This window comes from Zootermopsis nevadensis, unplaced genomic scaffold (assembly GCF_977971745.1).
Source record: "Zootermopsis nevadensis isolate Lab colony 2312 unplaced genomic scaffold, Znev_1.0 Znev_ptg000013l, whole genome shotgun sequence".
NCBI classification, from domain to species: Eukaryota; Metazoa; Arthropoda; class Insecta; order Blattodea; family Termopsidae; genus Zootermopsis; species Zootermopsis nevadensis.
This window is the reverse complement of record NW_028259145.1, coordinates 5,456,670-5,469,991: the sequence shown is the minus strand read 5'-3', so window position 1 is coordinate 5,469,991 and position 13,322 is coordinate 5,456,670. Positions and strand designations below refer to the sequence as shown.

General features: G+C 39.3%; 2 protein-coding genes across 5 annotated transcripts in view; one reads left to right on the top strand and one right to left on the bottom strand.

Annotated features, from left to right (window-relative positions):
• The first annotated feature begins 298 nt into the window (after positions 1-298).
• Positions 299-13,322, top strand: part of lobo (coiled-coil domain-containing protein lost boys) — a 140,398-nt gene continuing 127,374 nt past the window's right edge. For 3 of the 4 annotated variants that reach the window (XM_087348475.1, XM_087348473.1, XM_087348476.1), the window contains exons 1-3: positions 517-1,030; positions 2,504-2,654; positions 9,522-9,647. In XM_087348475.1, coding sequence (XP_087204601.1) covers positions 891-1,030; positions 2,504-2,654; positions 9,522-9,647 — 417 coding nt within the window. In that variant the 5' untranslated portion in view covers positions 517-890. Of the gene's footprint in view, positions 467-516; positions 1,031-2,503; positions 2,655-9,521; positions 9,648-13,322 lie in introns of those variants that run through there. The other variant, XM_087348477.1, reaches the window with a different exon arrangement.
• danr (distal antenna-related) lies at positions 5,799-12,860 on the bottom strand. Its single transcript, XM_087348837.1, has one exon. The coding sequence runs from the start codon at positions 11,024-11,026 to the stop codon at positions 10,034-10,036; it is 993 nt and encodes a 330-aa protein (XP_087204963.1). The 5' UTR covers positions 11,027-12,860; the 3' UTR covers positions 5,799-10,033.

Sequence of the window (13,322 nt, the reverse complement as noted above, 5' to 3'; positions counted from 1 at the left end):
GCCCTCTTTTCAATTGCTTCACCTTTCCTAGTATGGAACACAACCCATAAGTAATTTAAAACTCGTACACATATTAAGTAATGTTGTTCCTCAGAAATGCACACAATATTTTACAATCGAATGTAACCTAGAGTTCAATTGTATCAGTACAAACACACAACTTTGATCGGAGCAGAACGGTTTGCTATCGAGTATGCTCCAAAAGCTCACGATTCTTGTACAAAGGAATGCCTTCCTGAATATGATGGAAATTAATATTTTAAGTCATCTGTGTTTTGTATCCCTCTGAGAATTATGAAATGTAAAGCGGCTTTTTCGTGCTGTAAAAAATTCCATATGGCTGTGGAGCTTAATGGGTTTTTTGTTTAGCTTCCATATCCACAATAATGATTTGGTTCTGTGGATGGTCTTCATGGCTAAAATCCGAATAACTGGAAGACACGATCGATATAACAAATAATTGATAGTGAGTAGGGAGATTGTATTTTTATTACCATTTGTTGTTAGAAATTAATCATGTCGAGTGAGGAAATAGATTACTCATACAGAAATATAAAATACAAAAGTGGCACATTCGTCTATGATTTCCATAAAGTCGCTGGACAAAAAGGCTAGCTATCAAAACGTCTGTAATCGAGAGTAGTTCTACTTCCGTGAATTCTACGGAAGCTTAAGTTACATCAAAAGAAACAATTGCATCGGCAAATAAACCACTGCTAAGTGTGCCTTCGTATTCAAAGATAAGTGATACAGTTCTGTCACCTTCGATAATACAGTTTGATTCCTTCAACCGAGCTTTCGTTTCATCAAGATCTGATACCCAGGAGTCATATTTTCATGTTTAATTACCTCATTCTGGAGTTTCGTTATCTCGTTCCGCTAGCAAGACAATGCAACAAGAGAAAGTAACTGAATATGATCCTTGTGGCAGATGTAAAAAAATAAAAGAAAAACATTTGAAGAGAATAGCATCAAAACTTGGTCATATTAAACTGTATTGGCCACAACAGCTAATCCCAGATATAGATCAGTATGTTTGTTTATATATAACCTTCACATGTTTTTTCCAGGGCTTGATTTGTACACTTTCCATACATAGATCACAATCCAAACCATGCTAAGAATACAAAATTTAGTGTTAGAAGGGATGTAAGTGTTGAACATATTCATACCCTCTTTATCCCTACCAAATCAAGCCCTAATTTTTTCTTCAACCTTGCTATTTGCTGCTGAAAAGTGTCTCAACAAATTCTAATAGGTACCAGTTAATGAAGTGGCTTCATCCAGTAACATGCACAGCAAACAAAGTGCCTATATTTTAAGTTTTGGAGGAAGAAACAGTGAGTATGGTCATAAATAAATAGTTGTGAAAACTGGATGTCAGGCGAAAGCCCTGTTGACACTTATGGCTACAGTGCCCTGATTGGATGAGTTTGGTGTAGCATGTTACTGAACTAAGTCACTTGCCTGCAAATTATTTTGCATGATCTATCAGACTGTACTCAAAATACAAGTATCATAATTCATCATCATCCCTTCCAGTGTTAGTGTCAGTTGGTCTGTTATGATAATTACAGTATACATTTATTTGATCTTATGACTGCGCTTTACGGGCATCTTATTCCACTAAGTTGATACATCAGGGTTTAATTGTAATGGGTATTATCAGGGATATTTTTTAATTCCTGCTCTAGTTTACAAAATTTATTTGCAAAATTCATAATTTTGCCATTTCTTAATTTTTCTTGTGGTTTCAGAAGTGTATTACATAAACATTTCTTGGAAGTAGAAGCTTTTCTTGCTTAGTAAACTTTGTATACAATAAATATGAATTTCTCTAGAATCAGGAATTAAAACTTAAGATGCAAGGGCCTCTTTGGCCTAACTGGCTAAAATGAATACACTGAAGTTAACTTTCACTTTCACAGCTGCTAAAGATCTGTCCAATTGAGCAAAATTAGATACTTTGATGTGTTTAAAACATCACCAAGTGATAGAAGAAATATGTAGTTGGGCCTATTTATTGGACAGATGTGCATACCTACATGGAAAATGTTGACAATCTTGATGCATTTGATTTGTGATGTATGAATTCAGTGTCCATAAATGTTTTAGTAGTAGACAGACTCACGCTAGCTTTGTAATCCTGGGGTCCCTTGTTCGATTCCCGGTGGTGCCCGAATTTATAACTTGTATTGGGCAAGGCTGTGGTCTAGGCATCACAGAGTTTTCCTCCAGGGCTTCCCCAGTTTCTCCGTGGCATCCCAACAATTACTCCACTCATACACACACACAGAAGAAGGCAATGGCAAACCACTTCTGTATCACCTGCCTAAAAAACATATATGAACAGGTCCCAGTCCGAGAAAAGGATGGAAGGATCCTGTTCATAATATGTCGCCAACCTCCTGTAAAGGAGACGGAGTAATAAAGAAAGAAGACAGAAGAGTATACCAATGGATTGATTCAAATGTAACCACTACAATATTATGTCTATTTTCAGGTGGAAGCACTACCCGCTCTCGTATGTCCAGAATAGCAACAAGGAGAAGCTGCTTCTGTGGTACACTGAAAACTTCAGAAGACAGTATCATTTTGTTCATAAAGATCGGAGACCTCTCTTTCTGGCCGCTCAAAATGAATGTGGGCTGCAGGTAATATACAGTTCTTAGGTTTTTGAAATTGGAGTTCAATGTGTTACTTTGGTTTTCAGTGACAGCCACGTAGAATGTTGATAGTTGTCCAGTGTTTTAACAAAAATTGCATTTGCCACCTTCAGGGTAAAGATGGCAACTGTAGTGTTTGCAGAAATGGATGACCATCAACATTTGACATGGCTATAGCTAAAAACCAAAATTATATGTGTTATATATCACATAACTAGAACTGTTAAATGTTAACTGATTGCAGTTAACACACTTATAGGTACAAGAATTATGCTTTTGTAATCAATACTTATTCAAATGTTCAATCTTGCGTTATGGTCCCAAGGAGTCATAGTTGCCACCTCTTAAATCAAGTTTAATATTACCCTCTTACCTGTTATGCAGTATATTTCTGTTATACCGGGCCTCTCATCCTTTGGAGACACGGGACCACATTCCCCCCTTTTTTGTTGCAAGAACAATTTTTTTTAAAGTTTATGGCAGTTTTTAGAAATGTTACAAACTTTTTTGCAGAACAGCTTGTCATATAACTCACAACATTCTTTAACAAGATCAGTCATTACCGAGATGTCCGACATACAGAATGATCAAAAAGTCATGCAACCTATTCCTGGACATATTCTATTTGCCTTATGTACACTTCTGTAGGATAAGCTGGGATAGCTCGGTCAGTATAGTGACTAGCTACGGGCTGGACGGCTGGGGTTCGATCCGCGATGGGGGCAGAGGATTTTTCCTCTAGCCTCTGCGTCCAGACCGGCTCTGGGGCCCACCCAGCCTCCTCTACAATGGGTACCAGGATCCTTTCCTGGGGGTAAAGCCGGCCGGGGCGTGATGCTGACCTCTCACCCCCATCTAGTGCCGAGGTCAAGAAAGAGAGGAGCTATACTTCCGCTCACCCCAAGCGCCTGTATGGCACGTAGCGGGACAAACTTTACTTTACACTTCTGTAGGGCAGCATAACAATGTTTGACGGATATTGTCCAAACTATCGTCACTTAACACTGGAGGTTGACTGGAATCCTTTTTTTCATGCACGCTTCCTGTGTCATGGAAATGGTTTACCAGACAAGATACAGTCAATTTGTTTCACACAGTGGAATCAGAAACTGTATCCTCGAACTCATTATGACATATTAAGTAAGAACAAGATAACAAGTACTGCTCGACAATAAACGCTTGTTGTACTTGTAAAAAAAAAGACATCCTTGCACTAAGACTGTTTGAAGACAAGTGACAGACTGGCACGAGCAAGTTACAACATGACATGATCTGTACGGGTTCTTGTATAGTCACAGCGATATTTTGCGTTTATTAATCCAGTTAAATTATATTGAATTTTAACCGTCAATAAATTTTTTAATGCATGACTTTTCTGTCATTCTGTAACTTTCATTTCATTAATCTCTCAATATCAGGATCAATATTTTTGTTGTTGTTATTTCATCCATCTCTCCGAGTAGGCCTGTTCATCAGAAATTAATGTTCTAATTTTTCATCATACAGATGACACAGTATTATAAAAAATGTACACAGGTTGCATAAAACATGGGAAGGCTGTTCGTGGTTCATGGGTTGAGAACCCCCATGATTTACCAATCACAGTTTTGTATGACTTACTAATTTCTCATCAATTTAATCATGCACAAATTATGTCACTCGATACTAGGTATTTTTCTCTGTTCCCTTTGTTAGTTCATATCATTCGGATCCTAATACATACTCCGAATGCCCCATTTTCAGATACCATTCTGGACAGTAAGAGACCATATTTTGCAGAGATTAACAACAGATAAACTGCACGCATTCTGAGTATATGTATGGAAAATTTGAAACATCTCTGTACACGGAACTAATTTAAACTTCTGAAAGAGGAAAATATGTGACTGTCACAGGTTAAAACTTATGTCTAATTAGTTAACACTGCAATATAATACGTATTTTTACATATTCTTTTACTGTAATGTAAATTACTTCTTTTGAAGAATGTTTGTCTTTTTATTTTCAAAATCTATCATAGTCTCAGCAAAACAGCATCCTAAATATTTAAATTTTTGTAAGATTTGATGTTTTCACAGCAGTGAGTATGAAGATTTCTGTCTTCTGGGTTGTTGCGCTGTGTAGTCTGGTCGATGTTAACCAACGTTTCAGAGGTTATACTGTCTCCGTTATCAGGGCGATCGGTTAACATCAACCAGACTACACAGCGCAACAACCCAGAAGACAGAAATCTTCATTTAAATTTGTCTCGCCCAGTCTAATAATGAAAGTGATTTCACTGTATCCATTATAAAAATACAAATTCATTGACAGTAGCATTGCATACTGGTACATTTGATTTCAGTTTACGTCATATCCCTTTTGTGAATTTACGGTTTTATACATGTATTACATTTATCTAAGAATAAGGCAAAAATATTTGAAAGGTAATTTTAAGGGGAAAAGTTACCATTTGAAATCACAATCCTTCTCTGTATTCTGACATGAAAAATTTAAAAGCCAGAGCTGCTGCATATTATCCACATTCTTGCATCACATTCATTTTTATTTCAAAAAGATTATAGCTGTTCTTATATTACACTATTCAGTTTTACCCTCTGTATTTTTAATGGCATTGAAGATCGCCAGTTGGAATACAAAGTCACACAAAATGTTTTGTATTTCCTCATTCTGAAAACAGCTTAATTTACTAATTCACCACGAAGAGGCACATACGATACAGAGATTCTTAAAAATATAAAGGTTAAAGAAGTTAATGAAGCTATTTTATGGTCGTGCATGTTATTTGAAGTCAAAGTTTATGTAAAGCAAACAATTTGCATTTCATGAATTTTTCATTTAAATAATTACAAATCATTCTGTATCCTCACTCTTCTCAGACTAGCTAAATGAAATATCTCACACCATATTTTGCGCTAAAGTGTCATGTCTTAAACTTTGTTTGAAAAAACATAAAAATAAGTTCAAATGAAGAACTAAAAAGGCCACAAGGAGTAGGCTACATAATGTTCCGTAAACTGACATTCACGTTTCTTCTGAACATGACTGCTGCTGTATCAATAACGACATCTCCATCAGCAAACACAAGTCTGAAATCTTGAACATCCTAGTGCAAAGACACAAGTACAAAAATAGAGTTCAGACTTTTTTTATTTTACAAAATAATGGAACCTGTGAACATGGTATCATACATATTACAACAGATGTACACTTTATATGGCTTTATTACACATAAAATTACGAACATTCTACTAAAGGGAACAGTGATATTCATTTGTACATGTGAGTAGAAAATATATATATGTATATATTTAAATCTCCCTTCTTTTTTTTGGCAATATTAAATTACGAACTATTTCATAGAGTGTTACAAAGCAATACGAACGTTCCTACAGACTTGTTCCCAGATAAAATAAAATAGACGGATGAAAGAGACGTATGTCTGGTAAAATACATGAAACGTAACTTTACGTCTACGTGTTCGTTTGAGTAAATGTGACTGGGTTTTGTCAAATGGACAAGGAACTGCATTTGCTCTCATCCCATAATTATTTTGTTTCCTACATACCCTGTTCCTCACACACCATTAATCTTCCCCTGAGTAGTTCAGTAACCAGTATAGCGGGATAATTTTATCAGCTAATTTGCTAGACAGATTTTTATGACATATTATTACTGTCCACTATTCAGCAGCAATAACAGTCCCCTGTCAATACCAGTTAAGTCGCTAATAGCAATACTTAAGCGAGGGAATTGAGTCCGCAACCCAACATTTAAAAAAACAGCGTAAATAATTCTTTATTTGGAAAATGAATTCATCAATGTATTTAAAAAATAAAACAAACAAATGTTTCATGATTGCTAGTAAGTATTAAAAGTTACTGCTGCCATGTCATTGAATTATTGGGAATTCAGTCCTTGCTTAAGTTTTTGCCTCGCATGTTTGTGCCAACTGAAGCCACATGTCGCATGTTGATGCTACACTGCCCTGCCACTGACATAAAAAACACTCCCTGTGTAAGCTGAATAGTAAATAGTCCATACAGAAAATGGGAGACTGTTTTTATTAAGATTTATTTACACCAACATCCAAATTTTGTCTCGTCATTCACGTCTATTATGGTACTATTCCTTAGAAAATTCATTACAAAAAATAAAAAATAACTTGTGGTTTTTGGCTCCCATATAACATGTGTTCTGAAAAAGTAGTGAATGTTTCTGGACTCAGTAAAATGAGAATATGAAAGTGGTGATCTCTTCTAGTTTACCTAATGAAATGACATCAGTGAAAATTAGAATGTGACGTATGTCCAAGTTTTCTGTGATTCAAGAAAATACTGCAATGTTCAGAGGTTCAGAGTAATCCTTTCTCATTAAAATTAGATGCACACAAATGCTTTCAATTAACCTATAATCGCTTTACAAAACTGACTGCATAAATGTTTTTTTTTTCATATTTTCAGTAATTTTCCCCTTCCCTCAAGAAACAGCATTTTCAGACTCCTCATTTCCTAATTCTGAATATTTCTAAAACACTTTAACAAGATCCAAACACCACACAGTCTAGCATACATCACACAACTTCCAACCATACACTTTCAAAATACCTCTTAACAACATATGTGTTAAGTATGCCCTATAGTTCATGATTCCATTTATCTGTTATTCCTATATCTATCTTCGGAATGAATTCCATTACCACAGAGTCCAAGATTGTATTTACTTTCATTGACTAGCTATTCTGTCTCTCTCTTGTTTAAAGTTGCCAAGGATGGCATACATCTTTATCATACTGGCTACTGGTAACGAACATTATTTTGGTAACCACGTACATGTCTTCTTAGCATCATAATACAGATGACAGCAATTCTCATTACATTGGTCCATAAATTTACAGCTTGTCTCTTTCATAACATCCTATATTTGGAACTTTCAGCTCTTACCAAAGTCTATCAACATGAAATAACAGACCTTGTTAGTTGATGCAATTAAATATCAGCATCAAGTAATTGTGTAGCCTCCTATTCACCGTTTCTAAACATGCAAGACCAACAGAGGTCTTTGGGTTAATTGACCCACTCCAGAGTCAACATCCCAGAAGTCATCTTCATATCAGGATGTTTTCTGCTAACAGAAATTTCAGAAACATTTTGTATTTCTATAAACACTCAATTTTATGCAACCAGTTCTACCCTCCCACCACTTGCCTTGTTTGCATCATGTCTCCTGTTACAGAATCATGCTGTATCAGTAAATCATAATACTGTGTATGCAGCTGTAGTTCAGCCTCTGTCAAAATTTTGAAATTTCACTTTTTGAAAGTTAATCCAAGGTGCAACAGTTTGTGTTATATGCACCTGGTAATAACATCAAATGATTGCGCTGTATTAAATGAATTACGTTTAAAAATTTGCTGTGAATGTATTATTTTTGTAGGGACAACTAAGGTCAACTTTCTGTGACTGCTTGCAATTTACCATTCTAAACATACAGCTGTAAGCTTAAAACATTTTAGCTTCACTAAAAGTTTACGGATCCTGGGGTCCCGGGTTTGATTCCTGGCGGTGCCCGAATTTATAACTTGTGTTGGGCAAGGCAACACAGAGTTTTCCTCCAGGGCTTCCCCGGTTTCTCTGTGGCATCCCAACAACTACTCCAGAAGAAGGCAATGGCAAACCACTTCTGTATCACCTGCCTAAAAAACATATATGAACAGGTCCCAGTCCGAGAAAAGGATGGAAGGATCCTGTTCATAATGTCGCCAACCTCCTGTAAAGGAGACGGCGTAATAAAGAAGAAGAAAAGTTTACGGATAGAATTCGTGGAGTAAACATGGAATAACTCACTTATACACTCATGTATGAGAATTAACCTCTCAGAAATAATCAAGTATGCATCTAAATTTTTTACCAATGTAATAGTGTAGAATTTTTGACAGCTATGATTCTTAGTCAGTAATAGTAATAATGCACATTCATTCGGTAGAAAATTATTTTACGTAAACATAATTTTGTGTAGGTTAGCAAGATGGTACAAAATTCTTCCACAATTAAAGATTTTAAATAAAAAATATATTTAATCTAGCCTGAAATATGACCACATTATAAAACATGTTCTGTTCTCAAGAGACCTGATACATCCAGCGATGATATTTACTCAACACACTTATCATATGATCCATGGTGGACAATCTCTTGTAACACATCCATGAGCGATGCACTATTCTCTGACAAATAAAGTGGGAGGAGTTAATACCATGTTATTTGGTAAGACTCACAAGAATTTTGCATAAAAATTAAGAGATGTAAGAGAAATTCTGCTCTGTCGCAGACTGCCTGATCACTCAGACTTTGAAGTAATTCATGTTACTCTTATGCATCAAAACACGCCATTATGTGATGGTTATAGTTTATGGATGCAATTATAAGTTTTGTTGTTCGCCTGACACTTCTCACCCCAAAACTTTTCAGCACGTTTCTGGAACTTCATGTACTTTTGTGTAACAGCGAACAAAGTAAATAGGAGGCCACAGTTACCCTTATCTTTTATGATTAGTTGCCATCCTCTATGCATCACTGTCACCATAATTTTCAACCAAACACTACAGCAAGAAACAAGGTCATGTTTGTTTAAATCCAATCTACAGTTGCATTACTTTCTGGGTCCCTGATTTATTTTCACTGGGAACAAGTCCATATAATCACTTACAATGTAATAAATCACATTTTGTCAACTGAAAACAAATGTTTTTTAATCATCAATCGCCGTCTTGCTGCTGACGAGAAATGAAATGAGACCTCGACACTTACGAACATTATACACAAAGCAACTTATAACAATTTGTCTTTTATATAGAAAATGGTATGCACCGCGATTCGGCCGACTAGCGTCCGGCTTCCAGAGTTCAAAACGTGGGAGGGCTGCGCCAATTTTGTGGCTGACCACCTGAATTACGAGCCACTAGAGAAGTCTCAGCTGCTGGTAAGTGATTATTTTTCACTTATAAAAATAAATCACAGAGTCTTTAATATTTAGTATTATGGATGTGGCCTCTGCAAGATTCAGTCTGAAATAAGTATTAGGGGTCAGGCATTTTGCTAGATCTCACCTACAAGTTTGAAACAAAAATACTGATTTTTGGATGGATAATACATACAACTAAAAGGAATGGCATTTTTTTCTCTTAAAAAATATACAGTATCCTAATCTTGACATAAGGGATCTCTTGGTATTTGTGCTGGACTCATTTTCAAGTTAAAGCTGAACTATTACCTGTAAACATATCTCGGTTCTACAGTACTGACAATAGGTACAGTTGTAGATGGTAACACTGACAGCAGGGTGGGTGAGGGGGGGTAAGTTGAAACCTACTTGCGCCTGGAACGTGTCTTGGTCTTGGTTTGCTTGGCTCGTCGGTCAGCGCAGGCACGGACATTGTTGAGCAGATACCGAAACTGCAAGATCTGCATGGCGGTGACACTGGGGTCAGAGCAACATTCAAGCCAGCGAAGGAATTTCTCTCCGTGGTTGACAGCCTCGGCTGCCGTTGCTGGTGGCTCGTCCTCCTCGTCATCGTCATCAGATTCCTCTGGTTTTCCTGGGTTTCTTATATTGTTATTGTCCTTTACATTCAACAACACACTGTCCAGGGTTGATCGGGCGTTATTGGCAACCGGTATTGAGTGGCCATTGACTTTCTGAAGTCCTGGGGTCAGAGTTTCACTTTGTACCTTTGTCTTGGTCACCTGTTGGAGGGGATCAGGATACTGGGAGAACCCATAACGCTTATACCATCGCCAGAACCAACTGCCATCGGCCACACCATTCTTGTTGAGGTCTGTAGCCTCTTTATTGCCCAACAACTGCCCAGCACTCACAGACAGTCCCACTTGCTGCTGCTGTTTTACCCAAAACCATAGGGCCTCGTCGAGTTCGGGCTGGGGTTGAGTTTGGGGTTGGGGAGTTTTGGTGTGGTTCGCTTCTGCTTCCTGGCGCGTTCGCTTCCGATCAGATGGTCCGCCATCGGTGACGTCGTCGTCTCCTCCTCCTCCTCCACCGCCGCCGCCGCCGCCTCCGCCTCCCACTCCCGGTTCTCCCACTCCTACGCTTTTGCTAATGTCTTTGTTGTCTGGTTCCTCCACGGAATGCTGTGACTCCGGAGTTCCACAAGAACGAGCTACGTTCCTGAGTTTGTCCTCGCTCTTGCACCATCCCCGCAACGTGGACTCCGGCACCCCGATGTCTCGGGCCACGGACGCTTTGGATTCCCCATTGTGCACTCGCTGAATGGCATCCAGTTTTTCTCTCACAGACAACTGTCGTATAGGCCTCTTGACGGAGACCATGCCCTTCGTGGCCATCGCCGGGTCGAACACCTCCTCCCGGAGAAATAACTTTCCCCTTATGAATTTTTTTGTTTGTTTTGTTTTTTAAAATTATTCTCTCGTTTCTTCTTTTATGGTACTTATGTGCGTTGATTCACAAATACTGCTGATAATTCGATAGCTCCACCCACTGTTTCGTATTGGCGCGAAACAACGACCAATCAGAGCACTTTTTACCACGCACACTTTCACTCGTAATGTAAAGTTATTAAAAACTTTCCGGCGCGGCTGAAACAAAAGTTGGAAAAGTTCAGCTGCGCGGAAGAGCGCGTCACTCACTCGCGACTCTGACTGGATCCAGAAGGGAAGTAAAAGCTGAACGCGGTCAGTTTGGGGAGTGCTTCGCGAAGGAAAGACAGACAGGAAGGAAAGCGAAGGTCCTTTGTCCGATCAATAACCCCCCTCCCCCCCCCCCCCTTGGCCCACCACCGGCAGCTTGCTTGCTTGCTCTGGCCAAGCAGGCAGGCAGGCAGGCCTGCATGGGTTGGGTGGACATCGCTGCCCGCCCGCGGCCAGAGGGATGGAACCGCGAGCAGGGACGCGGGGAGAAAGGAGGTTTGGGATGGGAAGGCGCGGAGTAGCAGCAGTGCGGTCGAGCGGGCCCGTTACCAAGCAACGTGTGGGGAGGGGAAGATGGCAGCTGCTCTACGTGCACTGTGCATGCCCACGCTCTCAGGGGGTGAGGTGAGGACAACTTGCTTTTTTTTTATCTGCCTCCGTTCCCAATATGGAACTTTGACACAGCCGTCTTGTAACCCATTTCACTGATTAATTTCTCTCGGAACTGCACTTACCAACATGCGCATAAATATAAAACTTCCCTCGCGGGGTTTTTCGTTCGTAATGAAATCATATTTACGTTCTGATGCCTCGTGGCGCACGCTCAGTGGCCACGTTTTCGTCTGGACCGACCACACAATATATTACTCAGTAGCTTGTTAAGCAGGGGCCTGGCACTTTTATTATAAAATCATATTTACGTCCTAATTCAATTTGCTCGCACGTCATCAACTGGAGAATTTCACATCTCGTCTGGTTCAGTGGCGCACTGTCAGACCACCGAACGCATACAAGCACGCACACACGGTACTAGCAGCAGTCTGTTAAAGAGATGTTCGTAGCCAAACCATTCGTTTTTCAAGTCCACGCGTTACACCCGAACTTCACTCACTGTTCGGACTTCCTGTCCCATTTCATAATCACTTGTTAGTCGTTCTAGCCATCTGTTGGGACTCTGGCCTGTACGTACACGGGGCACCACAAAACACATGAGGAAATAAATAAGTGGGATTTAAAACCACTATCACAGTGACCGAGCTATCGGGATCGACGACTAAATCCGGCACGGCTACTGCTGTCGGAATTGTCGTGGTTTTATTTAGTTATTCCATCAGGCCATTCAAATTCAGACATCGTGTAGGGTTAGGAAGAAAGCGGGAAACGACGAACACCTCTGTGAAGTACAGTTCTTGCATTTGGATCGAGGGTCTGAGGAAAACTACGAAAAAATTATGATAGCTGGATCCCCAGCCGAGAGGAGTATCATGAGTAGAACATCCAGATGCTAATTGGTCAGTCCCCTGTGTTTGCAGTGGCGGTGTTTCTATGGCGGTTCCAGATACAAGAGTGAAGCGTTGCAATATTTGCTAATCGCGCGCGCGGTGTTCGTTTGGCACAAGCGAAACTATCCGTTCTGTTGAAAAACACAAATTAGACGTCGAGAAATCACAGTTGAGACACGGACACCTGTTAACTTTTCTTTGGACAGCACAGTACTGCACTCCAAATCGCCACGTGCACAAGCCGTGCAACTGTGGTACTGGCTGTTTCTTCTACCGTGCACCATCCCGCTAATTATAAAATAAAATACGTTATATTGGATTGAATTTAAACATTGAAACAAACTATTCACACTAGTAGAGTGTTAAAAATTACTTAAAGTGAATTCTTACGAAACACAGTCGTACTGCAACTCTCGGTTTTGTAAATTAAAACATATCCATGGGGGGTGAGAGAAATGGAAGTAAAAGCTCATAAGGACCCGTGCTTTACTCTTGTACCTGGATTGTTTATAGTGCCGTGAGTTTGTCTTGAGATGATGAAAAATACAGCAAACGCCCATTTATTTCATTCTTTCCTCTCTTTCTGTGTCTGCCATAGAACAATGTTTGCCGATTTCTTGGACGATGTTATATGAATGAGACACGAGCGTAACTGGTACTTTCAAGAACACACAGCCCGCATGAGTCCCGTGTCCAACCTGCAGCTGTTA